Source organism: Miniopterus schreibersii (assembly GCF_964146895.1).
Source record: "Miniopterus schreibersii genome assembly, chromosome: 21".
Lineage (NCBI taxonomy): Eukaryota > Metazoa > Chordata > Mammalia > Chiroptera > Miniopteridae > Miniopterus > Miniopterus schreibersii.
The window spans coordinates 5,394,924-5,420,910 of NC_138123.1; the positions used below are offsets into that span (position 1 = coordinate 5,394,924).

Genomic DNA, 25,987 nt, shown 5'->3' on the forward strand with positions numbered 1-25,987 from the left:
GACAAGAAGTTTGAAGGGGCGTGAAGACAGCGGCAGAAAGGAGACAGAGAATGAGCCCCAATTCAGTAAAACCAATCTGAAGAGTTCCTGAGTGACACCTTGACTGCGAGGAAGCGAGCAAGGCCTTGAGCTACCTGGCAAATTTCCACAAACATCTCAGCCGCGTGTTTACATTTTCTAATTTTTATTTACAGCACCACTGAACATCTTTCACCGTGATAAGCACGCATATGTGCATACATCAGTGGGGGGCTTTACATACAATTAGCACTGAGTTAGTTCGACTTTATACCTTAAGGTTTTCATAATTCCCCCAAATGTGACAATTGCATTGTGGCAAAAAAAAAAAAAAATCACCTGTGAGGACAGAGGGAAGACTGGAAGCAACAAAACTCCACGATACTGTAACATAACTTCAGGCCCCCAGGGAGGGGTCGCTGTCCCTTGAAACTCATTGTCCCGTTAGGAGGTAGAGCAGGTTCCCAGTGCCTGGCCTGCCTTTGTACCAAGAGGACACCGGGGATCCGTCAGGCAACATTCAAGAAAGTTCCATGTAAACAAAAAGGTCCAGAAGAAAACACCTGCGAAGGGAAGCTCCGGGAAAACGACACATCTGCGTTAGGTAAACTCCCAATTCATAAGAACGTTTAAATTACGCCGAGGAGGCCCCATTTGAGCAACCGATTTCCCGATTCAATAACTCCATTCCTGCTTCATTCCCGGGGCTACTCACGTGCAAATATACTCAGAAGCACAAGCAGATGACAATGCATCACGTACAGGAGCACAACCAGTCTGTGACCATCGCTCAGTCCAAATTCGAAACACAGGTCACGTATGGCTCCCCATTTTCCCCCAAACCAGTCTCTTTTTTTTTTTTTGCAGCCTTTAGTTGCAAGTGTGTGGAGATACATTTAAAAGCAGGACCATTTCAAAGCAGAAAGTGCATGTTGTCCTCTTGGGGGGGGGGAATTGGATATGATTCAGGAAAGGGTTAAGTTAGCCATAAACAGTAAAGACTTTCCACTGACGTCTGGCCCTGTCGCCAGTACTAAGACGAGATGCTTGTCAGGGACCAATAACAAGAAGCCTCATTAAGTTTAAAACTGGGGGAGAATTAGGCACCTTGACCCCAAGGATCTATTAGTCTATTTTCCGGTCCCACTTTGTAGTGGGTTCATCACGTGGACAATATTCATGAGTCGAGGAAATCATCACAGACTAGTGACAGCCAATTTTTTTTTTCATTACATTTGGCGTTGTAACGATGGATCTGTATCACCAAATCTGTAAGGGCTTCTTTAGAAATTGTATTTTCGCTTTACATATCTAAAGTAGAGATGACATGATTATTTTGGTAAGTAGTTTGATCTCATCTTTTGAAATACATTATAAAAGAGCAAATTCTGCAGAATTGGTAATATTTTAAGTCTTATTGGGCCCTGGCAGGTCTTTAGTCAACAATATCCCTCAAGCACCCTTAGGTTGAATCAGAGATTCTGAACCAGGGGCATTTTGCCCCCCACCCCCACCCCTCAGGGGATGTGTGGCAATATCTAGAGACATTTTTGGTTGTCACAACTTGTAGGAGGAAGGTTGCTACTGGAGTCTCATGGATACGGGCCAGGGATGCTGCTAAAACCCTACAATGCACAAGACACCCGCACACAACCAGGAATTACCCAGTTTAGCATGTCACAGCAATGCCAAGCCTGAGAACGCATATCAAACGCTCTCACCGCCTCACAGGGCAGCTGCTTTATTATAACCCACAAGCTACCTCAGGAAATTCCTTACATTCAAAGCACCTCTTCCTACTGAAGTTCCTGATTTACCTCTATTAGAGTTAGCTGGTGGCAAAAAAAAACACAACTAAATACAGAGACTATTTTTAATTCTCCTGCAACAATGTTCCTCTATTTTATTGAATTTTTTTATCAAAAAATTAAATTTTTTCCATCAACAATGGGGCCTGGTAGTCCTATGGCTATTCATGATGGCCAATGATCATGAAAAAAAAAAAATTTAACCTTTATTTTCAAAATCAAATTGAAAGTTGGAAAATAAAAGTGGACAGTACTTCCTGCAGCTGTGCTGAAATACTGTGGAAAGGGCTCTTTCTGGAGAAACAGGGCAGAGGAGCGACGCTAAGTGGCATCCCCGCGTTCTCCAGGCCAGCATGCAGGCTGACCCGGTGCCCTAGACTTGTGAAAAATTATTTTCAGTTCTAAAAACAAAGAGAGACAGAATTTTCTGCAATTAACCTAAGCACACAGGAACACTAAAGTGAGCGGCAGTATTTTATTTTTTTTAATCTCAGAGAAAAACAGTTGTCTAAATGCAGTTTATCAGCTGCTACGGCCACCAAGCAGAGTCAAAGGGACAAAGGAGCTCTTGGCATTTCCTTGGGAGAATTAAAGTGCACGACAGCTGAGGGGCTAGAGAAACCCAAGTGAAAATACCCGCAGCAGGCATCACAGGGCCTCAGGTGGGAAGTGAGGCCCCGAACCCGATATAAAAACATTGCACTTGCTTAGCGTCTTTGGACATTACTCGATGTGCCCAGACAAATGTCTATTATTAAAAAATGGTATTATTTCCCATTGGCTCTACTCCATGATTTGGTCTGTTCATAAAATACTTTTCTGAGGTTAGATTTAATTATAGTGGAGTTAAGGGCCATTTCCTTTCCAGAAAAATACTTTAAAAATTATACCGAAAACTACAAATAAAAATTATAAAACGAGCATTTTCCCCTCTTAATAAAAGCAGAGTGACGTGGAATCAAATTAGACCTTCGCATTTGGAAGTAAGAGGCAAATTTCTTCTTTGGCTCCAGAAAGGCCTTTCAAGCAACAATCATCTAGGAGATTTGGGTCCACACATCACCGTGGTGAGTTTCACAGTGAATCCCCCGTTTTGTGTGAGTACCTGCCACGCTTTTAATTTTAAAAATAAAATGTTGTCGTATATTTCTCCCCCCCACCACCTTTTTTTTTAGTGATAAGCATATATATAGCCCAGCCCAATAAACTCCTAAGGACAAAAGATATTTAGGTATTTTTCTATTTACCTAATTCATGGCCAATTTAAACTCAGACAATAGATTTTCAAGGATTAAAAAAAGTTTTTATGCTACTGATGACAATGGCTTACTTATGTTAGCCTTAGAATTTAAGACTAAGACACATTATTTTAATGGTGTTTGTGCTGAGAAAGGTAAGTGTTTCTTCTGTTTCCAACCCAGCATTTCTGATGAATCCTGGGCAGCACTCAATGCTTAGGCCTCAGAGGGGGTCACTTCCAGCCAACTTTGCAACCTTATCAAAGAAGATTCTAGTTCCCTTGTGAGGTGCCTCCCATTTTCTCAGACCTATTTTGAGACTGGTCTGACTAAAATATTGCTGCCTGGACAATTTATTAAATACACGACAGACGCTTTTCTAATACTAACAAAGGTCAGTTATGGTTATGGGTCCAAATCAGATTCTAACAAATGTATTTGAACTTGGTAACATGGGTCAGAGACAGGAAAGTGGTCATAGACATAAACACATTAAAGTCAGCAATGAAATTCCTTCTCATTCCTCACCTTGGACACACACTTTTCCATTAAGTTACTAGCTGGCAACTGTAATAAATATTTTTAAATATGTCTGATTAAAGAAAAATCACTCTCACTTAATTTGGGGGCAGGAAGGAGTTTCAATGTCATATATTCTTCTATCCCAGAAATGCTTTTTTTTTTTTCCTGGTAAATGCTACATAGATTAATGTGATCTTATTTAAAAAAAAAAAAAAAAAAGACAAAGGAAATTTGGGCAAAAAAGTACATCATTATTTAGCAATAAATGAAAACAGTTCCAACGGACTGGCTCTAAAAGACAGTATATAAGTACCTGTGTCATACTTAAGGACGCAGAAACATTCCTATATTTCCGAGTGAAAAAGAAAAAACACGTTATATATTTAGACATTTGAAACACCCCAGTTCACAGCAGAAAATAAACATTCATTTTCTTTCCATTTCACAAAAAGAAATGGTCCAATAGCGTTCTTCTCCTGCTTCCTCCCACCCCCTACCCCCAATAAACTGTACTTTCTCTAATGTTCTGAGAGTTTTTCTACCCTAATAGGTATCCCTCTTACAGTTATCCTAAAATAAGTCAAAGAAAAAAATTGCTATTTTCCCTCTCTTATAATCTTCCACTGGAATGGGGGGGGGCGGGGAATAGCTATTATGGTTCTTAAGTCTCTTCGATGTCCTTGGCACTGAGCTCACCTGAGAGTCAGCCAGACGCTCTAATCGGTGTAAAAAAAACCTACTTTGAGCCCCGTGTCCACAGTCACCGAGTTCCAGGCTTCCATGTCCCTGGTATATATACACCAGCACAGTTTGCTGCAGAAAACAAATGAGCAAACCAGAACTGGAAGAGCAGCGTGAGCCATCCTGGATCCTAACGGGGAATCTCATCAGTCCCATGGAAACTAAGAGACACGGTCGATTGACATCCCGGACGGCCAACCCCTCCCTGCCCACCGAGAGGGTACATGGGGGGGCCGGCCAGTGCCTCCAACCCACACAGCTCCCCAGCAGCCAAGCTGGTGGGTCCAAAGTGCCTCGTCTATACAGTCTGCATGTGCAGGTACCGGGTTAAAAATGTGTGCTGTTGACATAACATTGGTTCTCCTGAGTTTTGGTAAAAGCCCGTCCACGGTCACTCACACGGCCATCCAGGGACACCTCAACGGTCACTTCTGAGACTTCTGGTCTCCCAGGGCCCTGGCTCTGGTATATGTCCAGAGGGGGACAGCCGTTGTGCTCAGCATAGCCGTTGACGTGGGCCAGCAGCAGGGCCCGGGGGGGACAGCACAGGTGCTTGGCACAGGCCTTGGAGATGCAAGGTGAGCTGCACAGCGACAGCGTGTCCTTCTGCTCCAGGGGCTCCGGCGGCTCCTCGCCCTCGAACTGGATGGTCACGCTGTGGATGCCCGCTCTGTGGAAGATTTCCCGGATCTTCAGCGCGGCGTCCTGACAGCCCCGGTCCTTCTGGTACTTGACGTGCAGGGTGGCGATGATCTTCCCGCCGATGAGCTCCCAGACGTGCACGTCGTGAACGCTGCTGACGTCGGGCACGGCGCACAGCTTACTCACTAGAACAGGCAAGCGGACGGCAGCCCCGGTGAGAGCCAGGGTGAAACGGGCCCTGCCTCGGGCCGCGGGCCCCCACGCACCCCCACCAAAACGACCAAAACGATGGATTTACCGAGGGTACTGGGGCGACAAGGAGCCCCGCCTGTACAGGTCCCGACACCTTCTTTCTCCCTCGGAATCCCCCTACCAAGCACCGTTAGCCCACAAAGGGCAATTCAAGAAAATAAGTTTATCAACCACAATAAAAAACGCCCAGGGTTGCTGAGCTGGTGGGAATATAAAGCACGATCCCTTTACTAAAGGGAATAATTGGGGGCCATGGACCTAAAACCTTTATCAGCAATTCTAATACCAGGGATTTAACCTACAGGAAATCCCCAAGCAGTTACATACAAGAATGGTTTGGGCAACGCTCTCCGTATCACTGAAAAACGGGAAACATGAGGAAATAGTTAAGTCAATTCTATAATGGAATATAATACAGCCATGAAAAATTAAGCTGCATATTGAAGGATATGAGAAAAAGACAAGTAGTTAAACGGTGCACATGGCATGATTTTTCCTTTAAAAAAAAAAAAAAATCAGTGTATATACACCAAAAAAATTTTTTTAGACAGATAAAAAATGATGGATACAAAAATATAGAGTGGTAATTTCTGGGTGGCGGGGTTATGAGAGATTTCCCTTTTCTATTTTTTCCCTGCTGTCTCAAATTAGTGTGTCAAGAGAGGGTACTGAACAGCGATTGTGGGCAGAGACCCTGTGGCCAGCTAGAGTCTGAATCCCCCGTTAGTCACTTCCTACCTGCGTGACCTTGGTCAGTTTACCTAGCCCCTGCGTGCCTCAGTTCCCTCATCTGTAAATTAGGAATGATTAAAAACAGTATTTCGCAAGATTATTTCAAGGATGGAAATGAGTTCATCTAAGTAAAGCACTTAGAATACCTAGCATGTAATAAGGGTCATAAAAGTGTTGGTATTGTGATTACTATCTATTTTTTAAGTATCTGCTTTTAAGTATATATCTAGAGATGATGATAGATAATAGATAAATGATAGATAGATGATAGATAGAAAGATGATAGATAGATAGATGATAGATAGATAGATGATAGATAGATAGATAGATAGATAGATAGATAGATAGATAGATAGATAGATAGATAGATGATAGAGATAGATAATCTGCTCCTCAGTGTCTCCTCCCAATCTGCCTGCGGCATTGGGCTGAGTAGGTGCAGGAAATGGAGACTGGTTATTTCGACACCTAACTGCCTCTCAGAGACTGTAAACTAACCATTGCTGCCAAAGAAGAGGCCCCCCCAAAAAAGCAAACAGAACATCTGGGGGAAAGATCGCAGGAGGAGCCACAGTTGATGGCAATGGCCGGTGCGACTGGTCCCAATGCTGCTACTGAACAGAGGGCTGTCGGGGGCAGTGACCTTCACAGACAGAGCAGCCACACCGCACGTCACACCTTCAGAAGGGGAACGTCTGGCCGTGGCCAAACAGTGAGTTAACATCCATTTAAATCTGATTTCAGGTACTTGTCAACAAATGAGTTCTTCCAACTCCCAGCCTCCTAGAGGACCGGGCTGTATTCCATGTTCACGGCTCACTGGTAGGCAGAACAACTGCAAATCTGCATGAACACCTTTCTCTACAGAAACACAATCTCCATTTAGAAACACTAGAAATAAAGTGGCACGTTCAGTTCCTCACCAACGTCTGGCTGAGTCCCATGCAGAAATTCCACCAAGTTGCTAAAACTTTTACCCTCCGATGCACGTAACTAAAGGGAGAGTTTGACCTTCTGTTTGAGTAACACACACATAAAAAAAACAGATTTTATAATGGAATGAGGATCTCAATGAGTGATCTGAATTTTAAATACTGTCCTTTTTACAGTTATAAGAGACACCGTGACCTGAGTGCCCATAAAAATGAATTAACTAGAGCCCTGGCCGGTGTGGCTCAGCTGGTTGGGCATCACCCTGTGCACCGAAAGGTTGCCGGTTCAATTCCTGGTCAGGGCACATGCCTGGGGGTTCCAGGCTCGATCCTCAGTAAGGGGGGCGGTGCAGGAAGCAGCCGGTCAATGTTTCTCTCTCTCTCTCCTCCCTTCCTCTCTAAAAATCAATAAAAAATATTTTTTTAAAAAATCAATTCACTAGAAAGCGGGATCTAAAACACAAGTGACTCAAGGTTTCAGAAAGAGACTAAAAATCGAGATCTCGGCAGAGTGGCCTTATTTGAGTGAAAACCAATCCTTGGCACGAAGGCAGGCAGCCCAGGAACAGGTGCTACCTGGGCGCTCCGTTCTCAAAACACTGTGCAGGTGAGTCACAGGCTCACGGGCCGCACAGGACCTTCGGTCCTCGGAGCTGTGATTCATGTCCCTAGGCTACAAAACATCCGACGGGCGTCCCTACTGCTCCGGAAGAACGCTGGCCCTGGACCAGACCCGTCTGACTTACTCAGCTCTTCCATGTTGACCCCTCTGGGGACCATCTGCAACAGGATGACGGCGGTCTCCTTGATGAGCGGGAAGGCGGAGGACAGAATTATGACGACCATGACGACCGTCAGGCTGGGGTCGATGTAGCACTCCCAGTTGCACGGGACCTGGTCGTCCAGGGGCAGCACGTAGAATACAGTGGCCGTGATCACCACCACCACCGACCCCAAGGCGTCGCCCATCACGTGCAAAAGCACACCTGCGGGGAGGAAGGCAAGGCCACTGACGCACAGGTCCAAGCGCGGGAGCCACGCGATGCGGTGTGACTCGGGGCCCCGCGTCCGTGAAGACCCGCTGCTTTTTGTTTTCTTTTGGGTTAGGACAGCAGGATGGATTCTAATTAAAAAAAAAAAAAAAATGGCATCTTTGCAGAAAACAGAACCGCATCCCCCACCCCTGTCCTGAGCCACCAAAGGAAATTCAAAACGTTGGGGCTACACCCCTTGTGTCCCCAGGAGAAACTGAAGATCGAAGGTTTAGTTTAACCTCTCCAGGGCGGTGCAAAATGCCACCATAAAAATAGGAGGACCAGGTATTTCCTACACGCCCTTCGCGTCATTTTCACTGCCCGAGAGAGTCCGATACCCTCTGATGGTCTCCTCCTCTAGACCATAAATAGCAAGAGGGTCAGGGTCATACTCAGCAGTTGAGCATCACCCTAGGATGCAGGAGATCTCGGTTCGATTCCCAGTCAGGACACACGCCCAGGTTTCGGGCTCGATTCCCAGCAGGGGGATGCAGGAGGTGGCCGATCAATGACTCTTGCATCATTGATGTTCCTCTCTCTCTCCCTCCCTCTCTCTGAAATCAAAAAGTATATATATATATATATATATATATATTTTTTTTTTTTTAAATATATCTTTATTGATTTCAGAGAGAGGAAAGGAGAAGGAGAGAGAGAGATAGAAACATCAATGATGAGAAAGTCATTGATCGGCTGCAGCCCGCAACCCAGGCATGTGCCCTGACAGGGAATTGAACCCTGATCGCCTGGATCCTAGGTCGATGCTTAACCACTGAGCCACGCCCGGCCGGGCAAAAAAGTATATATTTTTTTTAAAAATAAAAATAGGCTGAATTTTAGGTTAGTCATATCCACAGGTGGGCAAAATCAGGAGAAACGGGAACGTGCCACCGACCAGCGGGGCTCCCGAGCAGGAGGCATTCGGGTGGCTCTAAATGACCAAGGGTCAGTCATTAGCAATGAGTGTCTCCCTCGGAATCAATGCGGCGATGAGGCAAGAGACGGGGTCAGAGTCTACGCCCGGAGCCTGCCTCCTTCCTCGCACACCTGGTTCAAAGGCACACAGAAAGCCGGGGAGCACAGCGCCGTCCACGTGTATCCCTGAAAAAGGGTTTCCTTCCAAGGGACCCAAAGGCAACCCTACCTCTGATATTCAGGGCTTCCGACTTTTTCTCCTTTCTCATGGCCTCTTCGGGCTCGTTCTGGGCGTTCAGGGTATCACCTGCATTCAAAGAAGAAACCCTGTGTTGTGCATAAGTTCTACAAACGAAAAGAACCAGTGGTCTCAAAAACAAGGTTTGTTATTTCGAATTCCTCCCAGCTTATCAGGCGCCCCCACCTGTATACACACACACAGACACACACACACCCCAGGCCCAGAGCCAGGAACAGCCCAGGCTGTGGCCTTGCCCTGAGCCCTGGGCTCCACCTTTGGACTTCATTCACACCTCCACACAGCTACAGCACCCAGGGGCGAGGGGGGGAGCCCACCTCCACCCCAAAACGCGTAACTCCCAGGGGAGCAGATGGATGGGCCAAGGAGGAAGGGCAGGAAAAAAGCGCATCTAAAGACAGGGGGGGGGGGCGGATGGGGAGGGGGACGACAGTGGGGAGGAGTGGGGAGTGGTATCTGTTGCCCAATAATAACTGATTTCCAAGGGAATCGATACTCCTGGACGGAAAGGAGAGGGGGAAGGGATCCCTCGCAAAGCGGACCCAGGGTGCAGGAGCAAAAATTTTTTTAAAATAAAAAATAAAAAAAAAAAATCGTGGGGAATATATAGAGTTCGCAGAAGGGGACCGAGGTGGGACTGCAGAGGAACTGGATCTGATCTGCGATTGTTTTTTTTAAGCAGCGAGGAAGGGGAAGGGGGCGTGGAAAGGGGAGGCGGGGAGCGCGCAGGGGAGGAGAGGGGAGGAGAGGGGAGCGCACCGGGCGGGGGAGGGGAGGGGAGCGCGCAGGGGAGGAGAGGGGAGGGGAGGGGAGGGGAGGGGAGCGCGCAGGGGAGGAGAGGGGAGGGGAGCGCGTGGGGGAGGAGAGGGGAGGGGAGGGGAGCGCGCAGGGGAGGGGAGGGGAGGGGAGCGCGCAGGGGAGGAGAGGGGAGGGGAGGGGAGCGCGCAGGGGAGGAGAGGGGAGGGGAGGGGAGCGCGCAGGGGAGGAGAGGGGAGGGGAGGGGAGCGCGCAGGGGAGGAGAGGGGAGGGGAGGGGAGGGGAGCGCGCGCGCTCCGGAGGATGCTCCCGAAAGGCACCTGCTACGTTCGCCAGCACGGCCGCCCCCTTCTCCGCCGTCTTCCCCGGGGTCCCCGCCGCCGAGTCGGGGCCGGGGGCCGTGCGCGCGCCCGCACCCTGCGGCCCCCCGAGAGCGCCGCCCCGGGCCACCTGCGGCGGGCGGCGGCGGGCGCGGCGACAGCGGGCGAAGCAGGCGCCGCAGTCCTGGAAGACCAGCAGCCCCACCACGTTGACCGCCAGCCCCAGCGCGCCCACGATGAGCACCAGCTCGGGGTCGTCGACGCGCTCGGGCCGCCCCAGGCGCAGCGCCGCCTCCACGAAGATGGTGAAGCAGAGCGCGGTGAGGAACACGGCGTTGCAGAGCGCGCCCACCGCCTCGGCGCGCCCGTAGCCGTACGTGGCCCGCGAGCCGCGGGGGGCGCGGCGCGCGATGTAGCCCGTGCCCAGCCCCACGCACAGCGAGATCAGGTCCGACAGCATGTTGAACGAGTCGGAGATGAGCGCGATCGAGTTGCCCAGGTAGCCCGACACCAGCTCGGCCACGAAGAAGACGACCGTGAGCGCGAGCATGAAGAGCAGGCGGCACGTCTTGCCCGAGTAGCGGCCCATGGTCCCGCGGCGCGCGGCCCGGCCGCGGCGACAGGTGGCGCCCCCGACCCCGACTCGGCCGAGCCCCGAACCCGCCTCCGGGCCTCCCCGCCGCCGGGCGCCCGGCTCTTTATAAGGCGGAGGCAGCGCGCCCGGCCCCGCACGGCCAGAGTCTAAAGGAGGGGGCCGGGCGGCGGCCGTATCTACAGAGACCTTACGCCGCCTCCCTCCCGGGGTGGCCTTTCCCCCTCCCTCCTGCCCCGGGCCTCCCTTGGCTGGCGCCCAGGAGCCCGTGTCTGTCCCTCTAGGTCAGACCTGGACACAGCGGGGAGTTGCAGAGAAGAGGGGGCGTGTCTGGATGCCACTCATCTGGATGCCACTTCTCCCAGACCCCCCCCCCACACACACACCCGGTGGGACCCCCACCACCACCTCTCACTGGCTTCTCCAGTCCCTTCCATCACCAAAGCCCTGACTGTTGACCCTTTGTGATAAGGGCCCTGACTGCTGTGGGTGTGATCGCTCTAATGGACAGGGACACCCTGGCCTACGTGCCCGCAGGCTGCTTGCATTATAGATTTCCCATTAGGAGGCAAGGCCTGGGGCACGAACCTGGCCAACCCTGCCCTTCAGGGCGATTCCTGCTTTCTGGCTGGTGAGGTCTGAGCTGACCCCTCTCTGCGCTCCCACCCCATGGCCACCCTTGGTGTAACTAACTTACCCTCTCTGCTTGCTCACAGCCCCAGAAAGGACATATGATCATGTCTGTCACCTCTGGGCAGTGTCATCCCTGCCTCCTCCGCCCTTTAGGATCTTCATTCACAAGGCCTCCTTTCCCAGGTGAACTACAGGCAGCCCTGGAGGAGAGCCCTGACCGCGCTTTGGTAAGCACGGGACTGCCACCCAGCACCCAGAAATGCAGTTCTCTGTGGGAGGCACGAGTCCCTTGGCCACCAGAGAAGCCAGGGCAGGGCTGTTCTGTGTACTTGTATCAGTCTCCACTGCAGAGCATATTCTGCTCCCCCTATGACCTGACGCTCATAGGTCAATCCACTGACCTCCATGAAGGTTTATTCCAAATAGTCGTTCCTGTTGACAAAAGGATCTGTTCCAAGTAAAGGTTATCCTGAAGAGAACTGTCTCCAGGACTGCGGGAGAGGCCCGGGAGGGACCTTTGGAGACTCGTGTTTACTCTTGGTCAGTTTAGGGAGTGAGGTGGGGGAGCCCTTGTGGTTTCTTTATTGGTTTGGCTTTGTATAAATGTGTCTCGTTCCAAAAAGGATCTGAAGGTGAAGTCTGGTGATTTCTATTCACGCTCCCCCTCCCTGGCCATCCCCAACCCATGAACCTGAACCATTCCTGCCAAACCACATTGCTTTTTGGCTTGAAAATGACCAAAAACGTCTTACTCAAAGAAAGCACAGAATCCATTAACAGAACATTCTAATCCTAGCCCCATTCATTTACCTTTTACCAGGTAAACCTCCCCACTGCCGGGAAAACATCTCTGCACAGAGAACTTGAGGAAATTGATCCTTTGGAGCATTCTCTAAAAATCAGTATTTAAATGGTCAATAATTCAAAAGAAGTAAAGAGATGAACGTTTTGGAGATGTGTGGCTTGGCACAAGATCCTTAAGTATCTGAGCCAGTTTTCACTGCTATTAAAAGGGAGTAAGTATCTAGGTGCAGAGGTTACAGTCTCGAACCAAACAGACAAAAATCCCTGCCCTCATGGATCCTACATTCTAGAGCGGGTGAGACAGACATTAAACAAAATAAAGTGTGAACCCTGAGGATAAGACACCTACAAGGGGGTCCTGGTGGTTAACTGGGCTAAAATTAAAAAACAAACAAAACCCCCCCAAACAGAGCCTAGCAGCCATTTCTACACAGAAACAGCCTCTCATGCAAACTGCGCTTCAGGGAGAAGCCTGCACCGGGCACCTACCCGCACTGTTTCTGGAGCTGGGTCAGCCCTGATAGAGGAGCCTGGAATTCTGCTTCAACTAGTGGGACTGAGGCTGTCCCCAGCCAATCGGATCTCCACAGCTTCGACCAATGAGAGCAGCTTTAATCTGAGCAATCAAGGCAACACTGCCTTTTGGGCCAATCAGACTGCAAGGATTTGGAGTCCTCCTTTGCATGAGGACAGGCCAATCAGGGACCAGGAGTGTGGACTTTTGTCCATATAAGCCAGCTCCCCTCCGCTCTGGGAGCCCACTTTCTCTTTCCAGGGAAGATTGAACGTTGCATCTCCCTGGCTGAGCTGAAACACCCAAGATGCCTCCCTGGCGCAGGGTGGCACAGGCCGGAGCAATGCAAAGCACACTGGCGAGGAGCAGGGCGCAGCTGTCCAGCCAGAGAGGGGCCTGGCCCCAGGGTCACCTCACAGCTGTGCTGTTTTCACAGCTGTGCTGCATCACAATTGTGCTAGAAAGTTTCCTCTGTCACTGGAAAAAAAAAAAAAAGAGAGTAAATAATAGGATTAAATGGGTTAATAGGTTGTAAAGTGATTATAACAGTGCCAGGCACACAGGAGCCACTCCATAAATGTTAGCTGCTTATTAAAAACCATAAAAGCTGGCAGGAAGAAATGAAGGCGCAAGGTGAGGAGGAAGAGCCTGGGCAGGAGGAGGGGAGGGCAGAGGTCCAGAGGTCCTCTCATTATTGTTAGCGTGTTAGTACTATTACTAACACATGTAACAGAATTACCATGGGATCACAGGTGACACACTCTAACACACAAAAAGGTGAGCCAGGCGCCACTCCCTTCCCGTTTCTGGCTTATGCTGTTTTCAAACTAAGAAACCTCTGAAACATGCAACAGGACAGCACGCAGAACAGTCCAGAGAGAGGGGAAGGCTAAGGCATTCCCTGCTGATTGCGCTTCTCTGTCATTCACAGCTGAGCGAAAAACCTGAGGTCAGCAGAAGTGTATCTGGGCCGATAATAAGAATTATGTCATTGCCCCAGGAGGGCTGTTGAGGGAACTAGAAAGCCACTGACTGGGGGACCACGGGGGGAGCTCTGTCTGCGGTGCCTGCCCAGGGCCTAGCTCTTGACTTTAAGAAAGGCCAAGGGTGTCAACAAAATGCACTTAAGAAAAATGTTTTGATTAATGAACTCACTCTGATTTTATATATAAAATTATATAGAAATATATATCTTTATATTTTATAAGACTATACATAAATATTCATATATAAGTGTATATATACTATAATATAAATACCTGTATAAAACTATGATTTGGTAAATTTATATAAGATGTATATTTGTAACGCTTTGTGACACAGAGGTTCTTTTTGTACCCAAAAGGAAGCGTTTCTTATGTCTTTTTAGAATACATTGACTTTAAGAGCTTCTTTACTTGTGGGGACCCCCTTTTTCATGACTGAGGCATGAGACATGAAAGAGAAAGGTGAGGTCATGGTCAAGACCATTTGAATGGGCTGCTGACAGGCGGGGAGGCTCAGCAGCGCTGCGAATTGCAGCCACTTAGGAGGCAGCTCTCATGAGTGCAGATCTGTGCCTGTCACCTGCCCAGTGGCACCTCCACGATTTCCCCACACGCCGCTTGTTCTTACAGCAAAGTGGCACGTCTGCTCCCAGCACTAGTCCAGGAAGCGGTAAGAACACCAGTCCCTCCATAACATCTAATAATACAACTTGCTTACTGAGAAAAGACCCGACTCTGGATCACTTTAATTTTGCACTCACTTCAGGAAAACTCGAAAGGCAGACTAGCATAGCAGTTAATAATTTATGAGCTTTGGAGTCAGACAGACTCGGAGCCAAATCGTAGCTCTGTTACTCGGTTCTCACACCCCCTCTTCCTCACCTGCGAACTGAGGGTAATAATAGGATGTATCTCATGGGGCTATCGTGAGACTTAAGTGAGGAAGTTACATAAATTGTACTTAGTGTAGTACCAGGTCCTTAAGAGAGGCTCAAGCAATGTAGACAAGGAAATAACCACCACTTTGACGTGTAAATCCAAGTTTAGGAAGAGGGAACTATTTCTCTTCACCAAAGGATTCACATAGGGTCACTTTTAGAGAAAAATACACATTTAAGGATTTGTCTTGTTTGGGTTCAGCATAAATCAGCCCCAAACGTGCCTCTGTGGTGTGTGGATTATTTTGAGCTAAAGGCAACCAAGACCCTGTAGGATCCAGAGAAACTTCTGCCCCCCTTTAACTACTTAGAACTTGATTTAGGGATCTTGCTCATAATGAGATTATCACGGATAAGCTCTTCTGACCTATCTATAGGGCAGGACAAATTTCTAATTACTGAGCATCTGCTCTTCTTATGGTCCTGCAATGACCTTCCTCCCCTCTGAAGCCCAAGGTGACCGTTAGCTCAGCATGTCATATACACCTCACCTTCCCTTTCTGTCTTTGACCCTCTCCTGCATCTGGGGGTCTCTGACTCCCTCATGCATGTGGAATTTCCATACATATGTAATTAAACTTGCTGGTTTTCCCTTGCTAATCTGTCTCATGTCTATTTGATTACAGACCAGCCAAAAGAGCCTCGAAGGTAGAGGCTCCCCAAGCTAGCAACTTAATTTAAGGAGTAGTGAAACTTTCACAGACATAGGATATGTTTGAGTGCCTGCAACCAGGAGAGAAGTGCTGTGGTCTGAATGTTTGTAGGTGTCCCCAATCCGTATGTTGAAATTCTAACCCCCACAGATGATGGTATTAGGAAGTGGGACCATGGGGGTAGGATGATTAGGTCATGGGAGTGGAATTCTTGTGAATGGGATTTGTGCTCTTATGAAAGGGATCCCTCAGAGCTCCCCACACGCCTTCTGTCATGTGCGGACACCGAGATGGCTCTGGCTATGAACTCAGAAAAGAGCCCTCACTAGGCCCTGATCTTGGACTTCCAGCCTCCAGAGCTGTGAGAAATAAATGATTTTGTTTATAAGCCACTCGGTCTGTGGCAGTTTGTTAAATGAGACTGAATGGACTAAGGTAGGAGGTTTAGTCTGAATTATAATGCTTCAACATATACAAAGTACAGGAGCCCAGTTGGTAACTGTTGAGTGCACGGTGTAAAAGAAAGACATTGCTTTTTGTGCTTTTGTTTTGTTTTCTAACCCTCAACCGAGGATATTTTTTCCATTGCTTTTCAGAGAGAGTGGAAGGGAGAGAGGGAAACGTCAATCTGAGAGAGACACATCAACTGGTTGCTTCCCGCACGCGTCCGGGCCAGGGCCGGGGATTGAGCCTGCAACCAAGGTACGTGCCCTTGGCCGGAATCGAACCCTGGACCCTTCAGTCTGCAGGCCGACGCTCTAACCACTGAGCCAAACTGGCCAGGGCATGACATTGATTTTTATATTGCACCAGAGTCGATGAGTTTGGGCTGTCTGATAGGTTTGACAGTACTGACCGATGTCATGTTGTCTGGGTTCTGGTCTGCATGCTCCTCGCAGTCCCCAGATCCCAAGGGCACATCCAGACACTCGGTCACGGGGAAGCGCTATGTGTGGGGTCAGAGAGGGAGGGGAGAGAGAGTGAGAGCAAGCAAATGACAGGGGATATGGCTTTGGGAGGAACCGGAGAAAGGATTCCAGGCAGAACTGGGAACTTAAGAAACATTTATCACCCCAAATTCCTCGCCACTTACTGATCCTATTGGGGGTGGGACTCCTGCTTGGTGAACAGGAGAAAAAAGTAAAACTCAGCTTCAAACCATTTCCAGTTCAAATGGGAGCAAAAAGCACTAGACGTTACAAGAAACAGAGGAACACCCCTCGATGCTGATTCTAAACCTAGTAATAGTTTCAGGGGTACATTAAGCCCTATATCAATTAATAATTTACAAAAAGCTTCCCCATGCTCTTTATTTAGAGCAGAAACAATCTCACACGAAGCAGATTTCTTCACTGCTAGAGACTCACCTTCATTTCTAGACCATGTGAAAATGAGAAAGGCCATTTACCCTAGAAATTGTGGGAATAACTGTGTGTGGGGGCCAGGGAGGGTTAAAGTAAAACCAGTAAGCAAATACCTTTACCTTTACCTGCCAAAAGCGCTGGTTAAATAATTATTCAGGGTTATGTCATGGAGAGACGTAGGTTTTGGAGCCTCTCGGGTCTGGGGTCTAATCCTGGCTCTGTCGGTTACTAGCAGCTGGGCAGGTCACTTCAGTTCTCTGAGGTCTGTGCTCTTATCTAGAGGCTGCAGGTAGAGGGGATGCAGTGGTCCCGAGACTCAAAGGAGAAGACACGTGGAAGGCCCTGCCTGGCGTCTTCAGTAGATAGTGGCGTCTCACGGTCACTGGCCCTGCCCTTCCTGTCCGTTTCTTTCTTCTTTTAAATCTTTTTCTTTATTTTAGAGAGGAAGGGAGAGGAATAGAGAGAAACACTGATGATGAGAGAGAAACATTGACCAGCTGCCTCCTGCAAGCCCCCTACTGGGGATGGGGCCCGAAGCCTGGGCATTGCCCTGACAGGGAACTGAACCATCGGCCTCTTGGTGCAGGAGATGATGCTCACCCTACTGAGCCACACCGGCCAGGGCCAGCTCAGTTTTGTATGTGTTAAGAAGACCCTCCACTCCCTAAGCTCACGCTTCTACAAGGGAACCTCTGCAGGAGTAACACTCCTGGCCTCTTTCTGTCACTTCCCGGACTCTTGCCAGAGGCATGGTAACCACTCAGGTTCGTAAGCATGGGAGAGAGAGCAGAGCATGCTTAGCTCAACTCTTCTGGGTTTTTGTTTTGTTGTTTCAGATCTGCCTTCCTATCAAGACCTGAAACCCTGGTCAGTGCGTACATGAGGGCAACTAAGTCAGGCAGTTCTGCTCTGTGTAGGGAGGTCTGGGACTGGGTGAGCTTAATTCTGGATGAACTATTGAAAAGCTCTTTCCTGCTACACACCTAAGCCGTAGCCTTCAATATCTGCAATAAAATTGATATTTTACGTTCAACTGGCGTCTATATCTTACCTATCGATTGCTTCCAAACTCAGGAGAGTAAGGAAAGAGTACAAGGTGGGCAGAAAAATAGTGGTAAGTATTCGAAACACAGTTTATTCTCGTATTATTATTTATTAATTACTGTATTATTTCCCATACGAACTACTAGAGACCTACTTTGGCCCCACCCTGTATTATTTATGAGTCCCTAAAGCCCTAGCATACTGGTGAGTTGGCAGGAACCTTGAGAAGATAAAGGTGAGAAGCTAGAGGCCAAAGTAACACATGGAGATTGATGCTTCCTGTAAGACCCGGGCACAAGCTGCTGGTTTTAAGGCTCCAGTAAGGGTGAGCCAGGCAGTAGCCTGACCTTGGCAGATCGTCGCAGGCAATTCTTCTGTGCTGTCTGCAGAAAAATGGGTGTTGTTGTTACAGACAGCGGGCTGTTTTCATCGGCCTCCGCAAGTGTGAGTTTTTAAGACTGGATTTTACTACGTGCTTCAGTCTTAACTGTGCAAAGAAAATGAGGAAAGGGAGAGTAGTTTGCAATCAGAAACAACAGACAGATTGAGCTGGAGGAAGAGACAGTTTTCCTGAGGCTAGAGGGATGCAAGAAAGGGAGGGAGGGAGGAAGGAGGGAAGGAAACACACACATACCTAAATATTCTTAAAGATTAGATTAGATTAGATGTGATCAGGGGCTGGATGGAGACACATTATCAGAGACAGGAAGGCAAGACGTCAAACAGCTGCCTGAGATCTGGAACGCACACCCCAACCACCACTACAGGAAAGCAGATCCATGGAGCTATGAAAGTCATCCCCTTAGAGCTGTGAACACTCTGCAAAATAAAAGCCACTGGGGAATGCGGCAGTTTCCTGTGTCTGTCCCACCTTGTGTGTTGGGTGTGTGGAGAGCAGGTCCTCTGCTCCTTTAGCTCACAGATCTTCGGGTGGAAGGAAGACACTCGAGCTGCCCCTGGGGAGCTGCACTCACAGAGCCTCATTCACCTGGCGCTGAGTAAGGTGACGGGATCCTGGAGGTGAAGCTAATGCCCAGGGGATGAGACTTTAGGGTCTTGGGGAGCAGCGAGTATATTCTGTATGACTTGTAGCTGGAGGGCACACTGTGCCGATTGCTGTTTCCAGAGATGAGAGCCAGAAGTTAAGGGAAGGAGCCACTACCTGCAGATTATCTACTATCTGGCCACAGTGATGTCTGCTGGCTCACATGTTCTTCTACAAGTGACCTTGATGTTCCTTCCATTCAGAAGTGGGGTCTGTGTGGGCTTGACATTCCCTCTATCTTTTCTTTGGTTTGTAATCCAGAGACTTGGAGGTTGGGCCAGAAAAGGTACTGGGCCGTCTACCTTGTTTGAATGAATGCTCAGGTTGGAAACTGAGCCATCACACATGATGTCCTGAGGCCACAGGGAGAGGTTGCATGTAGGCAATCCAGCCAGCTGTCCTAGACATGGAGACCTTCAGCCCAGGAACCTTCGGATGCTGCAGCCTCCTGCCATCCGGTCACCCAGCCTTTGGGTCCTCCCAGCTGAGCTCCCAACACCATGGAGCACACTGTGACCTTTCCAAATTCCAGCCCACAGAATCCCAGATGTCAGAAAATGCTTGTTTTATTCCACTAATTTGTGGGGGGTTCTTATGCAACAAGCGGAACTGGAAACTACTATGTGAAGGCCCGCAGTCTCCATAAAATTTGGAATTATTGGAGAGGATAAGCCCAGGATGATTACCAGAGACGTTTAAGGTGTTATTGGGTGAGCTCCAAAGCAAAACAGTAATTGTGGGTGGAGGGGTTGCCTGTGTCCCATGGAAATAGGTCAAGAAACAGAGTTAGGACTCCAGGACTCCAGGAAGGGGCAGGGAGGCCGAGGAAAGAATGCAATGGTTCTCCTTTTGGTTTAGCAGGAAAATGCCTTTCGAGTGAGATGGTCCAACTCAGAGAGGTGAGAGCGGACAAGATGTGTTTGGACCACAGCTGCGGTTGGCAGGCTCACCCAACACTGACTTCATTTCTCTCACTGTGATAACAACAACAAAAAGCCCAAGCTGGACAACAAATGTCTGACCCAGAAAACCATGAAAAGGCCAAGGGAAAAAGTACAAGAGGAACGCCAGCTTTCCGTGTGATACAGAAGGAAGGAAACCACGTTAAGAACCTGATTAAACCATTAAACATTAACCACCTAACCGAGCCCTCCTCAGTGGACACCAAAGAAGCAAAACACCGAAGCATCTCCCCAGCTCCCGAACAGACGGCTGCGCAGGGTGACACAGGACACGCCACTCAGGGCCACGACAGGCAGCTGTGGAAAGGCAGCATCTCTAGGGGGGCATAAGGCAGGCACAGGGGCCACGGGGTTCACTGCCAGCACCCCAACAGCTCAGCTCAGCTCAGGAACCTGCTGAGGCTGCCGGTGAGGCACATGCAGGTTGGGGCTCGTTCCCCAGTAGGGGGCGTGCAGGAGGCAGCCGGTCGATGTTTCTCTCTCCAAAATCAACAAAAACATATTTAAAAAAAGAGAAAATCTGGAGCCTAGAATGTCATGGAAATTTCTAAACTCTGTAGCAGGCAGGAGTACTGTAAATGTCACTCCCCGGTAAGGGATGCAATGTGTTTATCAGACACGGACAGAAAGAAAGGGAGCACGACTGAAAATCAAAACAAAAGTAATTTAAACAAAATGGAAGGAAAGGCGTTTCGTCAAAAAAAAAATTAAAAAATTTGAAATAATAAGCAGATATTTCAGATGTCAGTTTGTCATTTCTAAATTAGATAAATGGGAAGCCTGCTCTATCCTAGACAGAGCTGCACACATATTTTCCTTTTAAAATAAAGGCCAATGCACAGCAAGATATCTGTTCAAGGGCAAGTCACAGGCACGGAGAGATCTCTCAGTGACATTTGAAAGAAAACCCAAGCCTGAAAAATTATCAAAAATAAAATATAAACACAAAAGATAATGGGAAAGTCGAGGAAAACGGAACAAAGTAAATGAGGAAAAAAACATAGAAATGAAGCATATTTAGTCCCCAGGCCCAGAGAAAGAAAACAGTGGGGCCGCGCCTTTCCCGGGGTCTGAAGCCCAGGAATGTGGCTGCCCCTTCCTTGCCCTTCCCCCAGACGTACACTCAGAGCCATCCAAACTCTGGACTTTAAATCTATTTCGTTTGTTTTTTTTCTTTCGTGCTTGTAATTTTTGCTTTTTTCATTTTGCCTCCACTTTAGCCCCAAACACGTGCTTCGCCATCACTTTTTCATGTCAGGAGGGGTGAACTCACGCTGACTAGATATTGGTCTAAGGCCTCCAGGCTCCCTCATCGCAGCTAAATCGTCCAGACAGTCTTTCCTCCCAGGTGTTTTTAAAAATGTCTGGCTCGTCTGTCTGATTCTCCAATGAATCTACTCCACGAGTCCCAGGGATGTTTAAAGTCTTAACGGTATATCCACCTGTGTTGTTAATATTTAATTTAAAGTTGGTGGCCTTATTTTTTACTTTTCTAGGATCTCAGACATAAAATATAACTGGCGTCATCAACTCCTACAGCAGATAGGTAAAGGAGGGCACACAAAAGATCCACAGAAGCAGGGGAGGCTGAAGGCTTGTGAGGTCCAAAACTCTCCCTCGCCACAGGCTTCCACAGAAATGACGGTTACCTGACTCTGATCACTCAACCAGGAGGCACCGCAGCTCTCTAGCTGAGATTTCAGACACATATATGTTCAAAATGCTCCAAGCTAGGACTTCAGACACATGTATGTTCTTTATCCTAAGTTTAGATTGAACCTTTTGAGGTCAAGAATAAATTTTCCCTCATACTTTAAACCTCCTGGTATAAATCAGTATATATGGATTAATTACATTTCTTCTTGGAATAGAAGACAATTGAAGTTGGGTTCAGGTCAGTTTTTGAGATCCTTCCAACGCAAATATTTGCTCTTTACTGTAAGCTTACTTAGGTGATTAAAAGAATATCGAAATGTATGTTTTGGTAAAAGTGACAAATATATAACTCGAGATATCAGTGTTAAAAAGCAAGTAGCTATCCTAAAATTACTTGGAGGTTTTAAACACTCTAAAATTCCTAACAGAAAAATTCAGCAATACCTAAAGCTACTAAAATGACAGTGTGGACACAGAACGGGGTTCTTACAGCACTAGCTCTGTGTGGAGCACTTGCTGTACTTAGTCATGTAAAGTAGACCACTATCCACATAGCATCAGACACTTCAAAAGGAGACAGATGCTCTGGAGTTAAGACAGTGGAAACCCATATGGTCTGGGTGAAACATTTGCCTTCAGCCTCTTGTTGTTATCTTAGCAGGAACACAGACAAGAGTCGAACCAAGACCTATCCAGTAATGATCCAATTTATAAAAACAGAACTACGGTTGCCTACCAATTTTCCTGTTGACCAAAGAGTCAAACTCTTTGCCTAAATTGCATTTTGCTATGTGTAGGTAAATATGTCAAGAGGAAAGACAAAATCAGAACTAAAAGCATAATGGTGACAGTTCCATTGTCTATATGAAGCACTTGAAATATATACATATATATGTAAATATATATAAAAATGTGTATATAAATATATATGTAATGTGAATTTTATGATGTGGAACCTCAAGTAGTAATTCTTAGGACGGCTGATGTAAACGAGGCATAGGGTCTCATGTTAACTAATAAGATGAGGCCCTAGTTGATGCCTTAACTTGCACAAAGATACAGACTCTAGTTTCTCATTTGTTCCCTTGTATACTTAACACATACTATAGGTGCTCTCAAAACATGCACTCTACCAATGGGAAAATTTAGACAGATGGGATAAAGGACTGGACCCAGCTGACATAATTTACAGTAGTGGCAAATGCAGGAGGAATACAATAAAAAATGCAAAGTAGACTCGGGCTCCCCAGTTAGTGAGAGAAAACTGATCAGCATCCAGTAAGGGAAATGCTGACATTTCTTAAAATCCAGGTGAACCACTAGAACTCAGTGTTGCTGGATTATCATATAATTCAAAGGCCTGCACTGTGATTTCTAGAAAAACAATAGCTCTTCTTTACCAAGTGCCTATTAAGTGCAAAACGCTCAGGATCTAATTTAGTCCTGCTACCTCCACATGACGGGTGGGCACACAAGCTGGTAATGAAACTCGACCACTGCCATGTGGTAGAGCCGAGACTTGAACCTGGTCTGTGCACGCAAAAGGACTCCTTAAAAAGGCCCTGGAAATTTCTCTTCTGCCAGAGCTTTTAGTATATATTTTAAAAGAATTCCTCTTATGGCAATAACAAACATAGTTCCATCTAATGATTGATCTTGTGGATTGCTTTAGATTTACTGTTCTCTTCCAAGATTTAAAATTTCATCTTTTGACAGATGATCTGATAAGCTGGGTACCCACACTTAACCCCCCTCAAAGACTCATGTATACAGTTTCCCCTTTTCTCAAACAGGACAGGTTTATACAATAAACACAGAAATATTTCCATCCAAAAAAGAACGAAGTTTACTGATCATCTCCTTCTTCCCTTCCCCATTTTATTTAACATTCCTTGAATATATTCCTAAGTGTTTACCATCCTAGCCAATTGGTCAATACTTTGCTGGGCCAGAGCTGGTTAAATAGTCCAGTATTTTTAGTTTTTTTTAACATATTTTATGAGGACAATAAAATATTTTTAAACTCAAACAGAGCCACACCATACCTGGGTAAACAAAAGCAACTCATTAAAGGAGACTGTTTTCAATGGCACATCCGCTTTCTTTCAAATGGCTCCTCTGTGGCGCCAGTTGGCACCTTTCCACCCTCTCTCTACCTGCCTGGCCACTTTCTCAATCCCTGTCACCCAAAGTGAAAGAAGACCCTCAGGATGGAAGTGGCCCGCTGCCACTCAGCTCACAAGGAACCTCGGACAGGAGGGGACTCTGGCAAAGTCACGGGGACAAGAGGCCGATCCAAGTGGATCAGGCCCCTTCAGACAAGCCCCCTCGCCCCCCTTGCCCCCCAGGACCGCGCTTACCTGTGCCTGCGTCCCCCTGGGGCCGGTGCGCCGAGCAGTAGCAGCAGTCCAGGATGACATAGTTGAGCACGTTGAAGAACAGCCCGATGATCCCAGCACTGAGAACCAGCAGCGGCTCCTCCGTCTTCTGGGGGTCGATGTACCTCTTGATGGCCTCCACCAGGATGCTAAACATCAGCGCCACGGCGAAAATGGAGTTGCCGAAGGCTCCCACCACATCGGCCCGCAGGAAGCCGAACGTGCTCTTCCTGTGCCGAGCGATGCCGCTGGCCCGCAGGCTGAACAGGCCTATGACCATGGACAGGATGTGGGAGAGGACGGCGAAGGCGTCCGAGGCCAAGGACAGGGAGTTACCGATGTGGGCGATCGCCAGCTCCATCACGAACAGGAGGATGCTCACCACGCACATGAAGACCAGACGGAAGCTCCTCCCGGAGTATCGCCCCATGGCGCAGGCTGGGCCCCCCGGCTGTCTCCCTTCCTCTCCCCGGAAGGCTGAGCTCCGCAGGGAGCAGCTACAGATTTTGTGATTACAGCTCCTGGAGAACTGTCCCCTTCAGCTTTTCAGGGCTTGTCAGATTTGGAAATCACCTTTTATAGGCTGCCATAAAGCCATAAAGCAGTTTAAAGGGCAATTAAATGGGAGATGTCATGTGAGCCAGCGGGGACAGGTGGAAATGGAAGCCAAGGCTTCTTCCACAGGGACTGGAGGAATTCCGTGTGTGTGTGTGTTCAATTGCTGAAGTCAGGGGTCTCTGTGTCTTTGAATCATACAGTGGCTCACCTGTGGGGTCAGCCCTCCCAGCTTCCACTCGCACACTAAGTGGTGGGACAAGTCGTTCGACAAAGGCTAGCTTATCCGTATCCTGTTCACCTGGTGTGTAAACAGTCTCGAGTGCTGCTCACTGCACAGGAACAGGGAATATTCTAGATCAGAGCTACAGTAAGTGAAACCCAAAGATGAAGGGAGTGTGAGTTTTCTACTGCCTGGCCCACTGGTCTGAAATAAACATCCTGCTTCCAAATATTCTCCCAAATAAGACCCAAAAATCCCCACCAAAACCAAAAAATTCCTCATGCTCAGCAAAGATAAAACGCCTTTAAACTGGAGGAGTTAAAGACGTACCCGTCAGTTTCAGGAAGAAAGCCAAATTACAATGGTTTAACTGATACAAGGAAATATTTTTGTTTTCGATCTTATCTGTCACTTATAATCCTTAAAGGTTTACTAGTTCCTGAATACATAAAACAATAGTGGCCTCTATTGTTTTGAGTATCCAGCCTACAGTCAATCCTTTAAAGAAATAGAAACTGAAATTACTATACCCAATTTCTGAACTTAAACTCTGTGATGGTTAATTTTATGTGTCAATTTGACTGGGCCACCAGATGCCCAGATATTTGATCAAACATTGTTCTGAGGGTTTTCTGTGAGGGTGTTTGGATGAGATTAACATTTGAGCTGGTAGACTGAATAAGCAGATTGCCCTCCCCAGTGTGGGTGGGCCTCATCCAACCAGTTGAAGGCCTTAAGAGACCCTGATTCCTCCTGCTGACTGCCTTGAAGCTGGGACGTTGGCTTTGAAGGCAGGAAAAAGCCAACGTCCCAGCTTCAAGGCAGTCAGCAGGAGGAATCAGGAGGGTCTTTTCAGAGTGAAGCTATACCATAGGCTCTCCCGAGTTTCCTGCTTGCTGACTCACCCTGCAGATCTTGAGACTTCTCAGCCTTGACAACTGCAATTCTATAATAAATCTCTATTTATACATGCATCCTATGGGTTCTGTTTACCTGGGAAACTCTAATTTACTATTACTAAACCCTTACAACTTAGAGGTAGCCCTAATAATTTCCTTAGCATCTCATAAATCATTTCCAATTCAGTTAATAGTCTAGCAGGCTCCTAATACAACCAGCCTGTGAATCAGATTACACTAAGACTCTCTCCTTCATCTATTTATGCAACAAGTATTTACTGAGTTCCTACGTGTCAGACACAGGGCTAGGCTCTGGGGAAGATAGCAATGAAAAAAAGACAAAAATCCCTGCCCTTACGAAGCTTACAGCCTTGTGTGGGGAGACATACAACTAACAAAGTAAGTCATAAAATGCTGAATTTCAGACAATAACAACCGAGGCAGATGAAGCGGAGAAGGGTAAAGTGATGGCATAGGGTGGAGTTTTAACTTTAAATAAAGTGATCGGGGGAGAATTTACTGAGATGTTCATGAGTAAAGGCCTGAAGGAGGTAAGAAACTCACTCACTCAA

At 47.7% G+C, this 25,987-nt stretch overlaps 1 protein-coding gene across 3 annotated transcripts; it reads right to left on the bottom strand.

Moving 5' to 3' along the window:
* Window positions 1-176: 176 nt before the first annotated feature.
* On the bottom strand, window positions 177-24,168 carry SLC30A10 (solute carrier family 30 member 10; the record flags this gene model as incomplete). Of its 3 annotated transcripts, none has more annotated exons than XM_081123994.1 (4): window positions 177-5,154; window positions 7,632-7,871; window positions 9,064-9,141; window positions 23,721-24,168. In XM_081123994.1, 4 exons carry the CDS (start codon window positions 24,166-24,168, stop codon window positions 4,655-4,657), a joined length of 1,266 nt encoding a protein of 421 aa, XP_080980120.1. In that variant the 3' UTR covers window positions 177-4,654. The 3 variants fall into 3 exon arrangements, with proteins under 3 accessions (XP_080980120.1, XP_080980119.1, XP_080980121.1); XM_081123993.1 differs by lacking the exon at window positions 23,721-24,168 and adding an exon at window positions 10,170-11,760; XM_081123995.1 differs by lacking the exon at window positions 23,721-24,168 and adding an exon at window positions 10,607-10,676.
* Between the last annotated feature and the right edge of the window lie 1,819 nt (window positions 24,169-25,987).